This window comes from Pelecanus crispus, chromosome 3 (assembly GCF_030463565.1).
Source record: "Pelecanus crispus isolate bPelCri1 chromosome 3, bPelCri1.pri, whole genome shotgun sequence".
NCBI classification, from domain to species: Eukaryota; Metazoa; Chordata; class Aves; order Pelecaniformes; family Pelecanidae; genus Pelecanus; species Pelecanus crispus.
This window is the reverse complement of record NC_134645.1, coordinates 128,962,283-128,985,246: the sequence shown is the minus strand read 5'-3', so window position 1 is coordinate 128,985,246 and position 22,964 is coordinate 128,962,283. Positions and strand designations below refer to the sequence as shown.

General features: G+C 55.2%; 1 protein-coding gene across 1 annotated transcript; it reads left to right on the top strand.

The window, feature by feature from the left end:
• The first annotated feature begins 1,229 nt into the window (after positions 1–1,229).
• Positions 1,230–19,412, top strand: FDFT1 (farnesyl-diphosphate farnesyltransferase 1). Its single transcript, XM_075707966.1, has 8 exons — positions 1,230–1,331; positions 2,375–2,472; positions 8,176–8,359; positions 10,915–11,043; positions 11,528–11,719; positions 17,396–17,572; positions 17,842–17,994; positions 19,191–19,412. Exons 1-8 carry the CDS (start codon positions 1,230–1,232, stop codon positions 19,410–19,412), a joined length of 1,257 nt encoding a protein of 418 aa, XP_075564081.1.
• The last annotated feature ends 3,552 nt before the right edge of the window (positions 19,413–22,964 follow it).

Here is a 22,964-nt window from a genome sequence, read left to right as displayed (position 1 = left end):
TGACTTGAGTGCAAAACAAAAACTGGAGTTAGAACTGGTGATGTTCATCCTGTGTTCAGTGTGTCATTTCTGGTAGTTTCTTGGTTAAAAACTGAGGTGTAGAGGGAATGTCCAGCATTTGGTGCTGCCCTTTAGAGGATGGTACCAGCAGCTTTCCTCAGCTGTAACGGTGGCTCAGCAGGAAACCTCTTGTCATGGCAACTGCATCTAAAAGTGAATTGCAAATCAACTGGGAATGCTGGAGTTAGAGACCTCAGTGGTGGGCTGCTTCCCAAACAGGACTTGCACAGCCTGTGAACTGCGCTGCCCTTGAGTCCTTGAAGGTTATGGGCTTACTGAATAATAATGGAGTTCCGGTGCCGAAGATGGTTCATGTTGCTTCTGAGCACACCCTCCGGAGTGTTAGCAAAGGCCTGGAAGTGAGGCATGGTATTTTCAGTGTTGTTTTAAAGCATGCAAAACAACAACAACAACAAAAAAAACCCCACCAAAAAACCACACAGAAAAGACCCCCCCAAACCTGAACCTCGCACCTTGAAGGATGCGATAGCAGCTGCAGGGGACATGGCTGGGTCACATGTGGAGAGCTAGCCGAGGTCACAGGGTTGCAATGCCTCGCATGGTGATACACAGCAGGCTGGGATGATGCTGCTGAGCCAAGGGTAACTCCAGAGGGGAGGTGTCCCTAGGGAAAAGGACAGAAGGTGACTTAAAACAAGGAAAAACAACAAAAAAACCACCTCACGTCTGAGGGCCTGGCTGCAATGGCGGGGGGGGCGGGAAAGGAGCCGTGGAGCGGGGCTGGTGGCCCCGGGGCGGGCGGGGGAGGGTGGTGCGCCTTCCCGCGGGCCCCGCAGGCCTGAGCGGGGGTGCCTCCGCGGGCCTGAGCGGGGGTGCCTCCGCGGGGCCGTCTCCGCGGGGCCCCGTCGTCCTGCATGGGCCGCCCGCTGCCGCCTTCCCGCTCCGCCGGCGCCACGCGAGTGGTGACGGGCGCCGCTAGCCACTCAGCGCCCGCCGCCGGCCGTCACACCAGCCCCGCCGCCTTCCTATTGGCCGGCTCTCCCCTGGTGCGAGCGCGCCTCGGCCAATGGGCGCCCCCGCCTGCCCACCGAGCGATGGGACGAGCGAGCTGATTGGCGGGGGGGCGGGGCAGGGGCGGCCCCGCCCGACGCCGGTTAAGCGGCGGGCGGGGGCGCGCGGCGGCGGCGGGGGGGATGAGCGCGGCTCCCATGGAGCTGCTGAGGAAATGGCTGGGCCACCCCGAGGACATCTACCACCTCCTGCGCTTCAAGATGGGCGGCTACCGGGCCGTCATGCCGCGGGTCGACCCGGTGAGCGGCGCGGGAGGCGATGCCGGCGGGATGCGCTGCGTTGTCTCCCTCCGTCGGGCGGTGCGCGGTGCCGGGGGGCGGGGGTGCTGCTGCCGTGGGGAGGGGGGGCTGTCACCCCCCTGCGGGGTTGCCACGGGTGAGCGTTGCACGGCCGCCGTGGGCAGCACCGGCTCGGCGCTTCCCGGCCCTTGCACCGGTTCGGGCCTCTCGGTTCCTCGCACCGGTTTCTGGCTTCCCGTGCATTGCTCGGGGCCGGTACCCAGCGACGCACGGCCCCGGTGCTTTGCGCTGGCCTCAGTTTTTCCACGCGTTGCACCGGCCCGGTGCTTTACACGAGCTCTGGCCCTTCCGTGCATCGCACTGGCCCCGCGCTTGGCGTGCACCGCGCCGGCTCCGGGCACCGCACGAACGCGGTGCTACCGGCTTGATGCTTTCCGTGCATTGCACCGGCTCCGGGCCTCGCACGGCGCTTGATGCTTCGGGTGCATCGCACCGACGCCGGGCACTGCAAGCCCCGGGGGCTTCGCACCGGCTTTCGCGCATGCCGTGCATTGCACCGGTGCCGTTTTCCCTCGCGTTGCGGGGCCCGGGCGCTTTGCTTGCATGGCACCGGCACCGGGCCGTGCAGGGCCCGGGGGCTTTGCAGCGGCTCGGTGCTCGCCGGGCGTTGCACCGGTGAGGCCGCTCCGTGCAGCGCAGGGGGCCGCGGCTCCGGGCTTTGCACGGCTCCGGGCTTTGCACGGCTCCGGCGCTCGGAGGGGCCGGGCACCGAGCGGGTTAAGGGGGCGGGCGGGCCCGGGAGAGAGGGGCGGAGCGGGCCGCAGCCCCCCGCCGCCCCTATGGCGGCCAGCACCAAAGCCGTGTCCCTCTTCAAGCGGACGCTGGCCCTGTCCCCGCCGCGGGGTCCCCCCCGGGCTCTGGGCCGGCTGCGGGGCGGCGGGCGGAGGCTGCAGCGGCCCGGTTCTACCGCGGCCCCCCCGGCCCCGCCGCCTCCAGCCGCCCCCCGCCTCCAGCCGCCCCCCTGCACCCCGCTCTGCCCGCAGGACTCGCTGGGACGCGGCCTCCGGACCTGCTACCGGTACCTCAACCAGACCAGCCGCAGCTTCGCCGCCGTCATCCAGGCCCTGGACGGAGAGCTGCGGTGAGCGGGGGGCGCGTGCAATGGCCCCCAAAACCGGGGCTCCCCGGGAGGTGGTGGGTGCAATGGTCCCCCCAAAACCTGGGGCTCCCCGGGAGGTGGTGGATGCAATGGCCCCCAAAACCGGGGCTCCCCGGGAGGTGGTGGGTGCAATGGTCCCCCCAAAACCTGGGGCTCCCCGGGAGGTGGTGGATGCAATGGCCCCCAAAACCGGGGCTCCCCGGGAGGTGGTGGGTGCAATGCCCCCCCTGAACCTGGGGCTCCCCGGGAGGTGGTGGATGCAATGGTCCCCCCAAACCTGGGGCTCCCCGGGAGGTGGTGGGTGCAATGCCCCCCCCCCCCCCCAAATCTGGGGCTCCCCAGGAGGTGGTGGGTGCAATGCCCCCCCCCCCCCCCAAACCTGGGGCTCCCCGGGAGGTGGTGGGTGCAATGCCCCCCCCGAACCTGGGGCTCCCCAGGAGGTGGTGGGTGCAATGCCCCCCCCAAACCCGGGGCTCCCCCAGAGGAGGTGGGTGCAATGCTCCCCCGAACCTGGGGCTCCCCGGGAGGTGGTAGGTGCAATGTTCCCCCCAAAACCTGGGGCTCCCCGGGAGGTGGTGGGTGCAATGTCCCCCCCAAACCCGGGGCTCCCCAGGAGGTGGTGGGTGCAATGCTCCCCTGAAGCCAGGGCTTCCTGGGAGGTGGTGGGTGCAATGTTCCCCCAAAACCGTGGCTCCCCGGGAGGTGGTGGGTGCAATGCCCCCCCAAACCCGGGGCTCCCCTAGAGGAGGTGGGTGCAATGCTCCCCCAAACCTGGGGCTCCCTGGGAGGTGGTGGGTGCAATGCCCCCCCCCCCCCCCAAACTTGGGGCTTCCTTGGGAGGTGGTGGGTGCAGTGTTGTCAGCCCCCCAAACCCGGGGCTCCCTGGGAGGAGGTGGGTGCAATGCCCCCCCCCGAAATCCGGGACTCCCTGGGAGGTGGTGGATGCAATGCTTCCCCAAAACAGGGTCTCCCCAGGAGGTGGTGGGTGCAATGCCCCCCTAAACCCAGGACTCCCCGGGAGGCGGTGGGTGCAATGCTCCTGCAAAACTGGGGTTCCCCAGGAGATGGTGGGTGCAATGTCCCCCTGAACCCAGGGCTCCCCGGGAGGTGGCGGGTGCAGTTCCCCCCCCGACACTGGTGCTCCCTGGCAGAGCTGCCCAGGAGCTGGCCCGTGCAGTGCACCCCCATACGCCACGTTTCTGTGCCACAGATCCCCGGGGTGCCGGGCTGAGCCAGCGGGCAGACGCTCGGTGCAGCTCCACCCCACGCAGCCGGTCGTGGAGTTTTTCACGTCCGCCCCAGCTCGCTTCCTCGGCCGAGCAGGCCTGGGGGGAGGACGGGCACCGCAGCTTTTTGGCCAGCGGACAGTTAAACGCAGCGCCTGGCCCTGTGCTGTTTGTGACACCCTGGGAATGTGTCCTGGCAGCGCCAAGGCTGGTGCTGGCCTTCGGGCCGGCCGGAGGGACGTGGCCGCGCCGGCGGGAGGAGGTGGGCGAAAACCCCCGGGCTGCCCGAGGGTCTGCACCCTGCTTGGAAGGTGCTTTTGGAAGCAGCTGCCTCAAAACCTGCACCATCATCAGAGGGAGCTTGCTCTGCACTCATTTTTTGCTGTATAAAATAGTGCAGGAAAGCTTCAGGTGGTAATAGTAACAGAGGATGCAAAGCTCAGCTGGCCTGGGGCCTCGTGCATATATATATATATACACACACACACACACACATGCTCTCTATAATTCCTTATATTCAAACGGTATTTACTGATTTCAGCGTGTAGATCCCTCTCCGGTTAAACCTAAGATGGATTAATAGTCAAAATTAGGGATTTAAGTTGCACTAGACACGTCTAACACTGCGGTTGTGACTCCGCCGAGCAGGCGTGAGAGCTGTTGGGTTTCTGAGCCCTGGTTTGGCATTTTGGACGGTGCCCCGTAGTTGTTGTCCAGCGTTGAAAATGGTCGTCTGCAGCCTGTTTTGCAGGAAATGCAAAGAAATTCAGTGGCTTGGCCGGGATTGTGTGGAAAGGTGTGAGTGGGGCCAAGAATTAAACTTTTTTTTTTTTTTTTTATGCTTGGTGTATTAGCTAATGTAGAAATTAAGAAATGAAAGGCCAATGAATAAACCACCTTGAAACCTGTTAGCAGTGCCAGTATGCAGTGTGCTTGCCTTCATCTTCCTGCAGTTACCTTTCTTGTCTTGTCTTTCCTGTTCTTTAATCTTTGCATTGCAGCTTGCTCGGATTGGGAAGGCTCCCTCCCCTCAGGGCACAGGAAGCTTCTGCCATCCTAAAAATGCTATTGCCAGATCTTTGCACCCGACGGCTGGGCATGGATTGCTGCTGAATTACAGCTGGCTCCGTAGCGGATCAGAAGAAACTCATTTTCAAAGCACAACAGCTCCCCTGAAGAGCTTAGGGACGAAAGAGGGAAATGCAAAATAGGCAGAATATGGGAATGGGCAGAGCAGCAAGCTTACCAAAGGAATTAATTTTGCTGGATCGTGTCAAAGAAGTGCTTTCACTGATGTTGTAACGGGGGTTAAACTGGACCCCTGTGGTTACAGACTGCTTAATAGTTGCCTCTGTGCTGGTTGGAGAAGCTTGGTGGTGTGGGATTCAAGCGTTAACCGCGTCGTGCTGCGAAAACACGGTGCTGCCCGGGGTCCGCTCCCCGGTGCGGTGCCCTGTGCCACAGCCCGGTCCCCTCCCCTGCTGCAACCTTGTTTGCAACTTCTTTGGAGTGGAATCTCCTCGTCTGAAGGCTGGGGAAGCGTGAAAGCTCTTGCTCCTTGGTTCACATCCCTGCTCCTGGGGGAGTTTCCATGCGTCCCCCAAGGACTGCTGGAAAATGGAGAGCTTGTGGATGAGTGCTCGGAGCGATGCCCCCCAGCCTGGGGCACAGGGAGTTGAGCTAAAATGTTTGCTTTCTTCCTCATTACTTGTTTTGGCCCCATAAACTGTGTGTTTTGCTGGCCAGGGCCGGTTGCTCCATGGTTAGGGCATTTTCTGGGAAGGTGGGAAGCTCAAAGCTGCAGCTTCATCGGCAGCTGAGCCAACATCACAACTCCTGGTGTGGGAGAGGAGGAGAGGGATGCTCCTGTCTTCCCCTGCTGCCGGCCCTGCGGTCCTGCCTGTCCCTGGGACCCTTCAGGATCAATTCCTGCAGGTTCAGCTGCTTTGTGGAGAGGACCAGCCTTGTGCTGGCAGAGCGTGAGCGTGGTGGCAAGGAGAAGAGAGACCTCCTCGCCTGGGAAAGGGCGAGCTGCGCCTGGCGCAGGGCTGGAGCTTCAGCCCCGAGATGAAACCGGGCTCGTTCTTTGGAAGCGGACGCTTCCAGTTGAGGAGGTGATGCCAGGATGTCCTCTTCCCAGCACTGTCTTGTTTTTTTTTCTGGTGAAGGCTGTGGCTTTGATGAGCCCCTGTCATCCCCATGGATCTCAGGATGGAGCCCAGCTGGGACCGTGGTGCCTGGGAACCCTGCAGAGAAACGGGGAGCTGCAGGCAGACGGCACTCACTGCGGAGTTGTTTTATGGGCTTGTATTTGATTTGCCCAAATCACCACAGAGCTAAATTCAGTATGGGATGGAAGCTGGGGATGCAGTTAAGCTTTGGATGCAGAAGAGGGATTAAATAAGCGTTTTAACCGTGCTGGGCTCTGGAGTTATTGCTAGCTCTTCCCCTGGCACGGTGTAGATGTGAGAGGTGCTTCTGGGATGGCATTTCAGCTTCTGCTCTGCCTGTCTTGGTTGCTGCCGGTGGAAGTTGCTGCTGAAAGGGGTAGGAATCCTGGGCGCTTGCATCGTGTCGGATGAACGTTCGCAGCCTGGTTGAAACGGAAAAACTCAGTCGCGCAAAGGAACAGGAGGGCACGAGGCAGCTGCTCATGAGCACTCGGGTGCGTGGTTTGATGGAGGTATTAAATACCTTTGAATTAAGGAAAAAATGCCAAATTTAGCAGTACTGGCTCTAAGAGCCAGTCAGTTTTCCCTGGCTGCTTAATCACCGCTTGCACGTTGTCATCCCAGGAGAGCAATGCTTTCACCTCATAATTAAGCAGTCCAAGCTAGTTTCCATTTGTCAAACAATTAATAAACGCATCATCCCCTTGAAGTATCACTGTGCTCATTTAGAGCCAGGGGATTATTTTATATAAATCCTGGAGTCTGAGCTGGTATTTCTCACCATCAGGACTTTTTTTTTTGCTTCAGTTGCAGAAATGTGGACCCTGGGTGGGAGCGGGAGGGGAAGCGGCTTTCCAGCAGCTTTCCGCTGGGATGCTTGGACGTGTGGGCTGGCTCTGGCATCTTGTGCATTGAGATTTAAAAATACAGGGTGCTATGGCTCTATCTGCCAGTCCTGACATTCCTGTTGTGCAGTAAGTGACCCCCTTGTTCCCCCCCAAACAAGATAAAAGGGTGCTGGATGCAGACAAGGGGAGGTGATAGGAAAAGTACACCTGTTTTTTTCCCTTTCCTTATTTTGCATTTGCTTTTTCCAATAATCTGAGCTCGGGCTCTGTCCTCTAGGTCTGAGCGAGCACTGGCCGAGAGCCTTCAATCTTGCTTGCAGGGTTAGATCTTGCTTGCAGAGTTGGATCTAGCAGTGCCCTGCCCTGCCCAGGGAGACCTTACAGGCCCATCGCTTCCCCGCTATGTGTCTTAGAAAGCCAAAAACCATGCTGTAGTCCTCTGCATGAAGGGAAAAACCTGGGTTTTCTAACCCGGGTCAGGCGTGCTGCAGCTTTCACAGCCGTCAGCCCATGGGGAGTTTGCGCGGAGGCAGCTCCTTTGCTCAGAGTGGTGGTTCAAGACATGGACCTGAGCGAGGGGGTCTGGAGGAGGGCTGTGAAGATAATCGGGGGCTGGAGCACCTCCTCTATGAGGAGAGGCTGAGAGAGTTGGGGTCGTTTAGCCTAGAGAAGAGAAGGCTGCGGGGAGACCTTATAGCAGCCTACAGGAAAGATGGGGAGGGACTCTATCAAGGAGTGTAGTGATAAGACGAGGGGTAATGGCTTTAAACTGGAAGAGGGTAGATTTAGATTAGATATTACTGTGAGGGTGGTGAGACCCTGGATGCCCAGAGAAGCTGTGGGTGCCAGCTTCTTGGAATTGTTCAAGGCCAGGTTGGATGAGGCTTTGAGGAACCTGGTCTAGCAGAAGGTGTCCCTGCCCATGGCAGGGGGGTTGGAACTGGGTGGTGTTTAAGGTCCCTGTACCGGGTCTGGCTGAGATGGAGTTAATTTTCCCCATAGCAGCCCTCACAGTGCTGTGCTTCGTATTGGTAGCTAGAAAGGCGTTGATAACGCACCAGCATTTTGGCTACTGCCAAAGAGGGCTGGGGAAGCTGACACCCGGGATTTGATGGAGGAGGGATTGGACGTGGGTATCCCCTGACCAAAGCTGGTTTCCAAACTGTGGGAGACACTGTCAAACAACAGTGGGGGCCAGGAAGGTTTTCACGTCGCCACTTTCCATTCTGCTCGGTGGCTGAAGTACCATATCACTTGAAACACAAAAGCGAATTATGCTGAAAGTGCTTTTATCTTCCAAGGCATCAGTGACGTGGTGGTGCTGGTGCGTGTCGTGTTGACCTGGAACGCTGCTGAAGGCTGTGTGGCTAATCGAAACTGTTTGTCCTGCCTAACAGGCAATCTCAAGTAAGGGACGATTGTTTTTTTCTCCCCCTCCAGACATGCTGTCTGTATATTCTACCTAGTTCTCCGTGCCCTGGATACTATAGAGGATGACATGACCATCAGCTTAGATGTAAAGGTCCCGATGCTGCACGAGTTTCACTCCTATCTCTATCAACCAGAGTGGAAATACCTGGAGAGCAAGGAGAAGGACCGGCAGGTGCTCGAGGACTTCCCAACGGTAAGATGTCCATGTCCTTGCTTCAGCAGCTTTGTGTCACCTTTTTGTGCATGGTTGCTTCTCCACATTACTCCTCAGCTCGTTCAGTCCCTGGTGACCCCGTAGCTCTTCGGAAGAGCTGCGTCACCTGCACGTGGGGCTGGATGCAGAGCTGGAGTGAGAAACCCAAACATTGTGCAACTCTCTACGTGAGCCAGAGATAACCTGGCTGTGGAAAAGTGCCAGCTCTTAAAAATGGCTTTTTGCCTCCCCTGTCGGAAGAGTAAATGGAGAGCAGTTTGGATTTGTTGCCCAGTGCTGTGCGTTGCATGGGTTGGGTGTCCTGTGACCCCTAACAGATAGGGAGGGGAGGAGAGCGTGTCTGGCATCTGGCTTGTGGGTGGACCGGCATTTGCGGCGGTCCTGCAGGATCTGCTTTAGAGCTACAGGAGTCTGTCCGCAGATCTGTGACGTGCACGTAAGATAAAAAGCACCCTCACTCTTAGTAACAGTATTTGCCAAAGTCTTACTGCTCTAAGGATTCTTCTAAAGGGAAGCCACAGGGAGTCTGCATCTCTACTAGCAAACTAGGCAGTATTGGAGCCTCTTCTCTGACCTGGAGGCCAATTGGGAAAGTCTGCCCATGTCCAAGCTGTTAAACTCTCAGCATCCAGGACAGCGTGGTTGCATCCCAGACTGTCCTTAAGAAGTGGTTTCTGGCCCACGCTACTTCCCAAGCTCCGCCTGGGGATTGCTTGGAGTCAGAAGCGCACCGGGGGCCACGCTAACGGCGTAGCTGTGCAGGTGATTGAGTCCACGCTCGATATTTAAGTTACTGGTGCAGATGTAGCGGTAGGGCCTTGGCTCTGTGCTGTGGGTGCTCAGGATGGCAGGCAGCAGAGCTGAAACCACGATGCTTCTGCAGGTCTCCTGCCAGGTCTCAGCCCTAGCAGGAGCAATGGGATGATGGAGCTTTGCCGTGCAGAAATGCAGCATCTCCCAGCGCCGAAGGGGAGCCCGTCTGGCCGGTTGTCCGAGAGGGGACCCATCAAGCTGACAGCAGGAGATGCTGTGGCTGGAAGGCGAGGCTGCTGAGCGGGGATACAGATCTCTGGTTTTGGTGAGGGCACAAGGATCAGCCCTTGGTGGATGCTGCAGCTTTGCTGTTGCTCACATTGATCAAGAATAGCTGGGTTTATTTTTTTAGGATTTTTTTTAAGCTCTGTTTAAGAAAAAAGTATAATAGTTCTAGTGAGGAGCATTTTGCTTTCTGAGGAAGTTCTGTTTTGTTCAGCTTTTTACCATTTACCTCTAAAAAGATGGACGTTGGTTTAGTGGTGGACTTGGTAGTGTTAGGTTAATGGTTGGACTGGATGATCTTAAAGGTCTTTTCCAACCTAAACGATTCTGTGATTTTAAATTTATTCTGCCCTTATCGGGCTTTCCCTAGCAGTGGGAATGGGATAATTGTTTGGAAAACTGAGGTGTATTGTAAATTTTGATGCTTGGCCTTGGGATAACACAGTGGCTGTGCCCTATCTGGGAGGGGCGTGTGTGCTGTAGGAGATGGCTGTGCCAGGGGATTCTTGATGTATAGTGATAGAGATATGGTAGGTATTTGGTACTTTAGAAAAGCTTTTGAGAAGGTGTTTATGGCACTTCGTTGTTCTCTCCTGGTGTGTATGTGTTATTCACTGGGGCAAGCTGAGTTCATATTCGGGTATGATTTTAATAATATTTGGTAGAGGTGTACTGACAGGTTGTGCTTTTCTGTGTAGTCGATCGAAGCCATCGAGACAGAAGCAGAGTCGATGCACTTATTTTACAGGCAGACAGAGACACGGGGCAAGGACGTGCCCACAGCCGTGGATAGAGTCAGGAGGAGAGCCTGGATCTGCTGTGGTGTCTGAGCTGTCATCGTTCAGACTGCTGTCCTTATTGGACACGCAGCCTGGCCTGGCTGTGGTTACCCACTGATGGAGAATAAAGCTCAGCACAATAAAACGTGATGCTCCACCGTTTTGGGAAGGGGAGGATGCGCTTTTTAATTTTTTTCAGTGTGAGAGCGATTGAGTCACTGAATCATGTTATTGGACATGCAGAAGAAGGATTTCACACTTTCCCTGTTGCTTGATGCCTTTCCAGTTGTGCAAAATGTGCCCTGCGGAGCCAGAGCTGGAGAGGGCTCAGGAGAACAGAGCGCCAGAAACCTCCCTTGTCTTTTTCCGCAGTTGGCACGACAGTGCTCTCACAAATTACAAAAAACCCAACTCTGTGCACCAAGTGTAGCTAGTTTTGTCCTGCAACTCCCAGATGATACCAGTCCAAGGCCACAAAGACTTTCCAAAGATATTGTTGTCTGATCTACCGCCAGAGACCATACCGTTTAGACTGAGAACAGACTGAGCCTGTGCTTTAAGGGCCTTGAAACAACTCTGGTTGTGGGAGTTGTCCTAGATCTCCAGCCAGGGTGGGATAAGAGCCTGGTAAACAATCTTTTTCTGATTTCTTAATAAACGTTGAGCTCTGCTATTTTTTCCTGACGCTGTCTTTTTTCATGGTGGTTTGTGCTGCAGATCTCCATGGAGTTCAGGAACCTGTCAAAGGTCTACCAGGACGTGATTTCGGATATCTGCCACAAGATGGGCATCGGGATGGCGGAATTCTTGGAGAAGAAAGTGGACTCTCAGCACGAGTGGGATAAGGTAAGTCAGCCTGGACAGAGGAGTGGGCTGAATGTGAGTAGGGTCCACCTTGCCTCTGTGGGAAGAGAAGACAGAGCATCCTTGTGGGAAGAGGGTTCAGCTGGATGAGAGAGGCTGTGTGGGCTGGGGAAGGTTTTGAGAGACTGCTGGTCCTGTGGGTAGCAGGAGGATGGTGTGGATTGCTGGTGTTGCCCACCAGCCCATGTTTTGGGTGGCCCATCACATCAGCTCTTCCCCTGTGCGCGGTTTATTTGGCTGCTGGAGGCAGAGTGACACTTTGGTGGGTCATTCTTGGTGCGAGGTGTTTTCTGGGCATGGGAAAGCTGAGATATCCCAGGGAGGGCCGTGAGAATGTGCAAAAAATGTACTGTCAGTTACTTCTGAGCATCATTTTTGTAAAATTCTCTGTGGCAAATAGGCAGCTCCTTGTAACTGCTCCTTTTTTCTTCTTTTTTCTGCCCCTTCCCCTCTCGGTGCCTCGCAGTATTGTCACTACGTTGCTGGGCTGGTGGGGATTGGCCTTTCCCGTCTCTTCTCTGCATCAGAGCTAGAAGATCCTATTGTCGGGCAAGACACGGAGCTGGCGAACTCCATGGGCCTCTTCCTGCAGAAAACCAACATCATCCGTGATTATCTGGAGGACCAGCTGGAGGGAAGGGAGTTCTGGCCCAGAGAGGTAAGGGAGAACACTGCCTTGGGGCAAGCATTTCTGCTGTGCCTCTTTGGGAAATGCACTAAGACTGAAGGTACTGTTGTTGCTGCTCTGATACAGTGAGTTGCATCCTCTTGTTAGAAAGGTTCCTGCTGGAATTTCCTTTGAAATCCCCAAAGCCAGGGTTTTTCCCAGCGTTTGTTGGTGTCCCTTGACAGTCTTTCGTACTTCTGTCCAAGACCTGTAATGGACGGAGCCAACCAGCCGTGCTTCCCAGGACACCTGTCTCAGGAATGTTATAGGGTGCATAGCCGAAGGTGCACAACTAAAATTGTAGCGTCTCTCATGTCCCTTTAAATCAAAGTTAACAGGAGAGACTTGACAGTCTGCTTTAATTGTATTAAGACCCTACAGTAAAGCTCTGCTGCGCGAGATCGTTACTGTTGGTTGTACATCTCCTCAGTAATAACAGTTTTGCTGATGATAGCTAAGTTCCACATCTGTCTACAGCTGTCTGGGTACAGATATGGGCACGAGTTGATGTGTCCCCACACTGCCAAGAACAAACTTGTTGGGCAGCTTTTACCCCTTCTCTGTTACGCAGGTTCTAGGAATGAGGGTGTATAGACTGGGTGAGATCTCGAGAGGTTCATAGAATCATAGAATCGTTTAGGTTGGAAAAGACCTTTAAGATCATCCAGTCCAACCAGTTACCTTGTCTGTTCCCAAAGGCAGGATCAGCTCTGCCTGTGTCTGGCAGATGCTTGTCCACTGTTCTTGAAGTCCTCTGAGAATTTTTCTCTCCTTCTCCATGTGGCTGACCTGTCTCAGAGCATTTCTTGAGGTCAGCCTGATGTGTGAGGTGTCTTTTCCTTGCCTTGCCTAGAGAAGATGTGGAGATAAGTTGTATCATAGAATCATAGAATCATCTAGGTTGGAAAAGACCTTTAAGATCATCCAGTCCAACCATTAACCTACACTACCAAGCCCACTCTAGACTAATCAAGGGTAGACCAGACTAAACCATATCCCGAAGTGCCACATCTACCCGTTTTTTAAACGCCTCCAGGGATGGTGACTCCACCACCTCTCTGGGCAGCCTGTTCCAATGCCTGACCACCCTTTCCGTAAAGAAATTTTTCCTAATTTCCAGTCTAAACCTCCCCTGGCGCAGCTTAAGCCCATTTCCTCTTGTCCTATCGCTAGCTACTTGGGAGAAGAGACCAACACCCACCTCACTACAACCTCCTTTCAGGTAGTTGTAGAGAGCGATAAGGTCTCCCCTCAGCCTCCTCTTTTCCAGGCTAAACAACCCCAGTTCCCTCAGCCGCTCCTCATAAGACTTGTTCTCCAGACCCTTCACCAGCTTCGTTGCCCGCCTCTGAACACGCTCCAGCACCTCAATGTCTTTCTTGTAGTGAGGGGCCCAAAACTGGACACAGTATTCCAGGTGCGGCCTCACCAGCGCCGAGTACAGGGGGACAATCACCTCCCTGCTCCTGCTGGCCACAGCATTCCTGATACAAGCCAGGATGCTGTTGGCCTTCTTGGCCACCTGGGCACACTGCTGGCTCATGTTCAGCCGGCTATCTACTAACACCCCCAGGTCCTTTTCGGCCAGGCAGCTTTCCAGCCACTCCTCCCCAAGCCTGTAGCGTTGCATGGGGTTGTTGTGACCGAAGTGCAGGACCCGGCACTTGGCCTTGTTGAACCTCATACAGTTGGCCTCGGCCCATCGATCCAGTCTGTCCAGGTCCCTCTGCAGGGCCATCCTACCCTCGAGCAGATCGACACTCCCACCCAATTTGGTGTCATCTGCAAACTTACTGAGGGTGCACTCGATCCCCTCATCCAGATCATTGATAAAGATATTGAACAAGGTTGGCCCCAAAACAGAGCCCTGGGGAACACCGCTCGTGACCGGCCGCCAACTGGACTTAACACCATTTATCACTACTCTCTGGGCTCGGCCACCCAACCAGTTCTTTACCCAGCGAAGAGTATGCCTGTCTAAGCCGTGAGCTGCCAGCTTCCCGAGGAGGATATTATGCGAGACGGTGTCAAAAGCTTTGCTAAAGTCGAGGTAGATGACATCCACAGCCTTTCCATCATCTACCAGGCGGGTCACCAGGTCATAGAAGGAGATCAGGTTGGTCAAGCAGGACCTGCCTTTTGTGAACCCATGCTGGCTGGGCCTGATCCCCTGGTTGACCTGTACTTGCCTGTGGAGTTCGCTCAAGATGAACCTCTCCATAATCTTCCCCGGCACCGAGGTCAGGCTGACAGGCCTGTAGTTCCCCGGGTCCTCCTTCCGGCCCTTCTTGTAGATGGGCGTCACATTGGCAAGCCTCCAGTCATCAGGGACCTCCCCTGTTAACCAGGACTGTTGATAGATGATGGAAAGTGGCTTGGCAAGCTCCTCTGCCAGCTCCCTCAGTACTCTTGGGTGGATCCCATCCGGCCCCATAGACTTGTGAGCGTCCAGGTGGCATAGCAGGTCATTAACTGCTTCCTCCTGGACTATGAGGGCTCCATTCTGGTCCCTATCCCTATCCTCTAGCTCAGGGGCCTGAGTACCCTGGGGATGACCGGTCTGGCTGTTAAACACAGAGGCAAAGAAGGCGTTAAGTACTTCAGCCTTTTCCTTGTCCTCGGTGACAATGTTCCCCCCCACATCCAGCAAAGAATGGAGATCCTCCTTGGCTCTCCTTTTATTGCTGATGTACTTATAAAAGCATTTTTTATTGTCTTTTACAGCACTGGCCAGATTGAGTTCTAGCTGGGCTTTTGCCTTTCTAATTTCCTCCCTGCAGGACCTAACAAGATCCCTGTACTCCTCCTGAGCTGCCCGCCCCTTCTGCCAAAGGCGGTAGACTCTCCTTTTTTCCCTGAGTCCCCGCAAAAGCTCCCTATTCAGCCAGGCCGGTTGATTTCCCCTCCGGTTGGTCTTACGACACACGGGAACAGCCCGCTCCTGCGCCCTTAAGACTTCCTTCTTGAAGAGGGCCCAGCCTTCCTGGACCCCTTTGCCCTTCAGGACCGCCTCCCAAGGGACTTTCCCAACCAGGGTCCTGAAGAGGGCAAAGTCTGCCCTCCGGAAGTCCATAGTAATAGTTTTGGTGCCCCTCCGCTTAGCATCACCCAAAATTGAGAACTTTATCATGTCGTGGTCGCTAAGCCCGAGACGGCCTCCGACCTCGACATTTCCCACAAGCCCTTCTCTGTTGGTAAACAGCAGGTCAAGTGAGGCACCTCCCCTGGTAGGCTCGCTTACCAGCTGCATTAGAAAGTTATCCCCCACATGCTCCAGGAACTTCCAAGACTGCTGCCTCTCTGCTGTGTGGTATTTCCAGCAGATGTCTGGCAAGTTGAAGTCCCCCATGAGAACAAGGGCTAGCGATTGCGACACTTCTGCCAGCCGCTTATAGAATGCCTCATCTACCTCTACCTCCTGGTTGGGTGGTCTATAGCAGACTCCCAACAGGACATCCGCCTTTCCAGCCTTCCCCCTCATCCTTACCCATAAGCATTCCACCTTGTCATCACCACTGTCAAGCTCTATGCAATCGAAACACTCCCTAACATACAGAGCCACCCCACCGCCTCTCCTACCCTGCCTATCCCTTCTGAAGAGCTTATAGCCCTCCAGTGCAGCACTCCAGTCATGAGAGTCGTCCCACCACGTTTCCGTGATGGCGACTATGTCATAGCCATCCTGCTGCACAAGGGCCTCCAGCTCCTCCTGTTTGTTGCCCATGCTACGTGCATTGCTGTACATGCACTTAAGCACTTAAGCTGGGCTGTCGATTTTGCCCCCAATGTTGCCATGCCGCCCCTGGGCTCCTTACTAGCGGGCCTGTTTATATCCCCTTCCCCCTTCAAACCTAGTTTAAAGCCCTCTCAATGAGTCCCGCCAACTCTTGGGCGAGAATCCTTTTCCCCCTTGGAGACAGCCGATCTCCATCAGCCGCCAGCAGGCCCGGTGCCGTGTAGACCTCCCTGTGATCGAAGAACCCAAAATTCCAGCGATGGCACCAGCCTCTGAGCCACCTGTTAATCAGGTGAGTTTTCCCATTCCTTTCAGTGTTCCTTGCTGCCACTGACGGGATAGAGGAAAACACAACCTGTGCTCCCGATCCTGCGAGCAATCGCCCCAGTGCCCTGAAGTCCCTCTTCATTGGCCTAGGACTTCTCTCTGCAATCTCGTCACTGCCCACCTGTATAACCAGCAGTGGGTAATAATCGGAGGGCCTCACGAGGTCAGGCAGTTTCCTCGTAATGTCCCTAACCCGGGCCCCAGGGAGGCAGCAGACTTCCCTGTGGGATGGGTCCGGGCGGCAGATCGGGCCCTCAGTTCCCCGCAGGAGGGAATCCCCCACCACAATCACCCTCCTTTTTTTCTTAACAGGGGCAGTCGTAATCCGTGGGGGTGACTGACTGACCCTCGGCAACCCCCTGGCTGGACCTTCCCCTTCACCTCCCTCCCCGCTTGCCTGGCCCTCAACCTCCAGAGCCCCGTATCTGTTGTGTAGGGGCAGCTGGGGAGGTGAGGGAGGCCGGGAGGGGATTCGCCTGCCTCCCCGGGCAGGGACCTGTTTCCATTCCCCCCCGTCTCCTGGATCCCCTCCTTCTGCTTGCCGGCAAGAGGGCAGGGGATCCTCCGCTCCTTGTGGGGCCTCCGCCTGCTGCCCTGGCCCCAGGGACAGCAGGGTGCGGCTCCACCAGTCTGTCTCCCGCTCGCACTCCCTGATGCTCCTCAGCCTTTCCACCTCCTCCTTCAGCTCTGCCACCAGGCTGAGCAGATCATCCACCTGCTCACACCGAAGACATTTGCCGTCCCCGCTGCCGTCTGGCACAAGCGACAGGCCCAGGCACTCCCTGCAGCCGGAGACCTGGACGGCCGCGTGTCTGTGCGGGAGCTCCGTCTGGGTCGCCGCATTCCTTTTGGCGGCGGCTTTCGGGCGGGTGGTGACCATGGCTGCCAGGTGTTCTCCTGGGAGGACGGTGACCACTGCCTGGGTTCCCCTTTGGAACTTGGAGGGGGGGGACACTCAGCCTTTCCTGCGCGAACTGACTGCGCGCCCTGACGCGCCAACTGACGCGCCACGCCCTCCTGACGCGCCACGCCCTGTTTGCCCGTCCTGGTCGCCGCGCTCCTGGTCGCTCGCGCTCCCTGGGGGCTGCTTTTATAGGTGAGGGGGGGTTTGCCCGCCGTCACTCCTGGCCCCGCCCACGCCGCGTCAGAGCTGCCGCACGTCAGCAGCTCGCCCTTTCCCGCTCTTTCCTGCTCTGGGAGGGGGCTGGGCTGCCCGCTCCTGCCCTTCGCGCTTTGTTTTTGCCGCCTCAGCAAGGGTGCCCCGGCACGAGCGTCCGCTCCGGAGCCCTTCGCCTCGGTGACTGCCTTCTTCTTCATCTGAGCTGAGGTCTTGTGGCATGGTGGGGGAATTACCAATGTAAAAAAAAAAGTGTAAAAAAAAAAGTATCCTTCTTCTTTACAATCCCTTTGTATATACAAAGGCCACTGTCATGTCTCCAGAGCCTGCCCTTCCGTCTTTCCTTTAGCCTAGCAAGCCCAAATCCTTCAAGGCTTTCATGGGTCTCTGGTGGTTCTTGTTGCTCTCCCAGACCTCAGACTGTTATTAATGTCTCTTATGGCATGAATGTACCCTCCAACTTGTGAGTCCTTATCTTGGTGTTTAGGTTTGGAGCAGATACGCAAAGAAGCTCTCAGATCTTGCCAAACCAGAGAACATCGATATGGCTGTCCAGTGTCTGAATGAGCTCATCACCAACGCCCTCCACCATGTCCCTGATGTCCTCACATACTTATCCCGCCTGAAAAACCAAAGCGTCTTCAATTTCTGCGCTATCCCCCAGGTGAGTTATGTTTTCAAGTGGTTCTTCATCATCTGCAGCCCAGCTGATGAGAAGTCGGGTGAAGGAGGTTATGTATCATGTCAATATGAGCCTGTTTTAGTCTCCATCTCTTCGGTCTCTTTCTTCTTTCATGATACCTCCCGTTTCTGCTGTCGGTGAGATCGTGGCTCCACTCCAGAGTGTTTTGCCATCGATTTCACTAGAGCCAAGGTTACTCCCTTGGCAAGATGCCTCGCAACGCAGTAAGGGCTCTTGGTGTTTCTCCTTAGGTGATGGCTATCGCCACGTTGGCTGCCTGCTATAACAACAAGCAGGTGTTCAGGGGTGTCGTGAAGATCCGGAAGGGACAAGCTGTCACTCTAATGATGGATGCCACAAACATACAAGCTGTCAAAGCCATCATGTACCAGTATGTAGAAGAGGTAGGTTGAGCAGCTTGCTTTGAGTAATTTCTGGCTGGTCCCATCCTCATTCCCAGTGTCTGTTAATCCTTTCCTTATGTCTCTTAGTCAGTTCAGTGGTGCCAGGGCACGGTGACCCTGACATGGTTTTGGCTTGGACCAAACTGTGTGCTTGATGTGTTCCCTTGAATGTACACTTGGTCTGTGCCTGTGTTGAGAGGCAGAGACTGAAGTCCTTTTGGTGGAGAACCAGAGGAGCCAGCTGTCACAGGCTTCACCTGGGCTGAGCAGACACAGAGGACCTTTCCTACAACACAATTCTGAACAGGTTGCATCATCTCCCCATGGGCTGCTCCAGCAAGCAGTCTTGTTTCCTCTGTGTCTATAGTTGCAGCTGGCAGCATGATGTGGTGGTTGTTTCCTTGTGCTGCGTGACCAACAGTAAATAAGGGTAGCTCCTCAGAGGTGGTTAAAGCAGTGGGACTCCCAACTTCAGGGTACTGTGGAGGTTAAAAGTTTCCGTGGTTGGTGGTTTCGTGGAAAAAAAAAAACTCAACCCCAAATCCAGCGAGGGCTGTTAAATAAAAAGATGTTACTTCTGCACCAGGGAGACCCCAAACCATGGGTTATTAGAGCTCCCTTTGTGGACTGGCCAACCGCATGGCAAGGGACAGTGACACCTCAACATCTTAGGCCAGGAGACAGTCTCTGCTTGTGAACGCCTCCCTAAGACTCATGCAGACAAGTATCTCAAAGGCCATGGGAGCTGCAGACCATGGAGAGAAAACCCCAAAGACCATGGGGTTATCTGATGGCGGTGGCCATTTCCTGGCAGTCACACCGGCTGCTGGTCACACTGGGGCGTCCTCACTGATCTGAGGTGGGCTGCAGCATACTGGCAGTGAGAATTGCCAGGCAAGAACCGCCGGTCCCAGCAGCGCTACTTGGGATTGAGGGATTGTGTTTGAGGCCGTGTGGTCCATCTCCCATCATGGGGTGCCCTCAAGAGGCTGCTTGGCTTAGTGCACTTCTCAAGGGAAATGGGCCCTGGCCCCATCCAGCCATCCCTTGCAGCTGGTCCTTGCTCCGTGGCAGTCCACCACTGAGGTTGCTCTTGAGGACATGGTGGCCCTGAAGGCTTCCTCTTTCACCCAGTGGACCCGTTTGTCTCCTCAACCTTGGGTGGGAACCGTAACTCCTCCTTCCTCCCTCCCCAGATCTACCAGAAGATCCCAAGCACGGACCCATCATCCAACAAGACGCAGCAGGTCATTGCCTCCATCCGCGCCATGAGCTTGCCCGGCGGCCCCATGGCATCGCGCCACCACTACTCCCCCATCTACCTGTCGTGCGCCATGCTCCTGGCTGCCCTGAGCTGGCAGTACCTGAGCACCATCTCCAAGGCCACTGAGGAGTACGTCCAGGCGGGCGAGAACTGATGGGCAGCGGGCGGGTGGGGGCAGAGATGGTCGGCGGATGGACAGAGGAGGCAGGAGGCTCCTCGTCCCCTGCCGGCGGGGATGGCCGGGCAGCAGGATGCCACGGGGCCTGGGACGGTGACGAGGACGGGATGCCAGTGAGCTGCAGCCCCAGGGCGACGGTGCGGCGTTGCCGGACTCCGCTCCTCACCACCCTTGCCATCTGCTTGGATGGTTACAAACGCTAATCGGAGTCTTACTGTTTGGGGTTGAGTATGTTTTTTCCACCCCCGCCCCCACCCTGCTTTCCTGTTGGACAGTTTACCTGAATTACTTTTTTGGTTTTGGTTAGGATGGTTTTAAATAGAAACTCCAGTTGCCTCTTTCCTTGCTTGAGATTTGAGACACCTTTCCAGCTCAGAGCTGAGCAAAACCTTTGGAGTTTTGCCTCCCTTCCTTAGGCAGCCTCTTCCCTATCTGCACTGGAAGGATGCTGCTTCAGCCAGGAGAGGAATACGCTTCCTTATCCAGGGGAAAAAGCTCTGGCTACCGTCTGGCCCTCAGCCCAGGCGGGTTGACATCCTGAAGCCTGGAAACAGGCAGAGGCAATCGTCACATTTCCGTTGTTGTGCTGAAGGAGTCTGCTAGGCTTGAAACAAGCCCTTTCAATGTTAAATAGCTAGGAGGTGGGATGCTCTGTCCACTTTAACGTGCCCCCAGCTGAAAGTCATCTATTGCAGCTCCCTGCCCTCTAGCAGATGGCACCCTGCACTTGCAAAAGCTTCGTATTTTAGCAGCTGGGGAGGTGGTGAAGCAGAGGAGCCAGGAGCTGCTTGCATGGCCCTGAGCTAATAACCCCATGTCCGCCTCCACTGTGGGGTCTGGGCTCTGAACCCCTTCTTCAGCCCAAGGGGAGGGGTGGCCGTGGCAGAGCCGCACCGTCACAGGAGCTCCGGGTGCCTCTGCAAGGCAGGGCAGTGAGGGTTTGCACCGTGCTGTCCCTCGTGGGATGCTTCTTTGGGGGCCTTGGTGCATTGGCCACCCTGAAAGGCAGCAGTGATCCCGGGCACAGGCTTGGGAAGGCTCGAGCCACCGAGGGGGTGGCCAGGGCAGGTTTCCTTGGCTCACTTGGCTCTGGCTTAGGAGGATATTTTGGGTTAGACTGACGTGCAAACTGGAAGAGGCTGTTTGGAAACGCATCAGGCTGGACTTAGTTCAAGAGGAAATGACACTTTAAAGGCAAGTCCTGTTTTCCTGGGGTGGATTTTTGTTTTCAGGGTCCCTACCCACCCCTCCCTCAAATGCTGCTTTGCCTTTGTGAAGGGAAGGAGAGCCCGTGTCCTGGTACAGGACAGAGCTGTCTACCGGGTGCAGTTCGGTGGCCTTTGCAAGGCCAAGCCCCTGTGGCCACTGTTACTTAGGAGGACCCCTACTCCACAAGTACCAATGTAGATAGTTTTAAGCTGTTGTTCAAAAGAAACTTGCGGTAGCTCTCTTTGTGCAGCTTCCTGTCTTGTTGAAATTAAACTTCTCTTTGGTGAAAATAAAAGTGTTTGATAACTTTTTTTAGCTGTCACTTTTTTTTTTTACATTGGTAATTCCCCCACCATGCCACAAGACCTCAGCTCAGATGAAATGCAGATGCTTCCTTGCTGCCACTCAGGGCATCACACTCTGGCACCCTGTGTGCCAGACCCAAAGGCAGAATTTTAACAGAGATGGCTAAAGGTCAGTAAATTAACTTTTAATGGACCTCGCACTGCAGGCAGCAGGAGCGGTGGCATAGCCCTGGGCGGCAGGCGTGCTCTCCCATGCCTTGGTGCATCCTCCTCCCCATGCACCCCCTGTGCCAGCGCACAGAGATGCTGGGGGCAGTCCTGGCTGCACTCTGGGCCATGTTCATAGAATCATTTAGGTTGGAAAAGACCTTTAAGATCATCAAGTCCAACCATTAACCTAACACTACCAAGTCCACCACTGAACCATTAACCTAACGCTACTGCGTCCACCACTAAACCAACTAAGAATAGAATAATAATTAATTTCATGTTTCCTGGCTTGGTGGCTGGATTACTTTTTAATGAAAGTAAAAACTAGGACTCACTAAGGTTGGACAGGATCTCTAAGATCATGTGTCCAACCATCAGCCCAACACCCCCATGCCCACTAAAACATGTCCCAGGTCTACCCGTTTTTTGAACGCCTCCAGGGATCGTGACTCCACCACCTCTCTGGGCAGCCTGTTCCAATGCTTGACCACTCTTTCACTGAAGGAAATTTCTCTTAATATCCAATCTAAACCTCCCTGATGCAACTTGAGGCCATGTTGAAGCACCTTCCCCATCACCAGGAGTAAGCAATGCCCAGGGGCTCCTCAGGAGTCAACGCAAGTCATGCTGTCACCAGTATGGCCAGAGGACAGGGCTGGGACTGACCACACTTGCATGAAGACAGAAGGGTCTCACCTGGCTTCCGCAATGCACAGAGCAACAGGACAATAGTTTGAGGTGGTTTGAAGTCAAGCAGAAGCAACCAAGAGCCAGGAGGCAAGACACTGGAGAAATCATTTATTGGCACAGTCATTCCATTCATAAACACCACAGCTCTCTCGCTGGTGTCTGAGTAAGCAGAGGTAAGGGGCTATTTTACAGTGCAAGGGAGAGCCTGCTTCACACATTTCAGGCTTGTAGCCTCAGCTCAGCAATATACTTTGTGCTTTAAAATTTTAAAAAAAAAAAAAAAAAAGCAAGCTCTTTTGCTATATTAGTGTTGGCAAATCACATGATTCCTCCTACACAGCTATCACACCGCCCCCTGGGTAACAAAAATAAGGTTTTTTGTTCCTTAAAGCCTGTGGCTTAAAAAAAAAAAAGTTTCAGCCGTGTGCAAGTCAGCAAGATCCCTCCAAGCACCTGCATGAGCTCCCTGCAGCAGACCCAGGGGAACATCCCTCATCTCTGCTCAGCATTCAGCACCTGCAGTCCCAAAGCACCGCACCAATTTTGGACACGGCCCCCTTGCCAAGGCATGACCCACTGGCATGCACCAAGCTGCCCAGCCATGGATGAAAAGTGGTTTGCTCTTTCCAGTGTGCTCCTAGATGCCTGCAGGACATTTGATCAAAGGCTCCTGGAGCTCCAGCCAGGCCCTTCCCTAGGATCAATAACCCCAGATTACAGCAGAAAAAAACAAACAAACAAACAAACAAACAACCCAAATAAACAGCTGAGGAACAAGTGGTTTAAAAAAAACAGCCAAAAGGACAGAGCAGAGCAAGCGATGCGCAAAGGACTTGTTGCAGGCGGGAGGGGCCTTAATGCAGCTCAGGTCAGAGCCAGCCCCACATCAAGTTCGTCAGTATTTTGTCACCAATAGGCCTAAGTTTAGCCAATTCAAGGCACATGCTAACATACCCTCCTTGTTGCGCATGCCAACAGTCAGACCAACCCAGCCAGGGCTGCACAAATCACCCCTGGCCGTGGCTTCCCAGCAGGATCCATCTCCACTGCCCCATCAAATCCCTAGTCCCAGCACAAAGCTACTGCTTCCTACCCTCCCAGTAACAGAGTGGGC

What these genes read in the sequence shown, in the direction of transcription:
- FDFT1 (XM_075707966.1), top strand. Translation starts at nt 1,230, where the DNA reads ATGGAGCTGCTGAGGAAATGGCTGGGCCACCCCGAGGACATCTACCAC. An exon ending in TCATGCCGCGGGTCGACCCG is followed by an intron (nt 1,332 to 2,374) that starts GTGAGCGGCGCG and finishes CTCTGCCCGCAG; the next exon opens with GACTCGCTGGGACGCGGCCT. An exon ending in GGGAGTTCTGGCCCAGAGAG is followed by an intron (nt 11,720 to 17,395) that starts GTAAGGGAGAAC and finishes CTTGGTGTTTAG; the next exon opens with GTTTGGAGCAGATACGCAAA.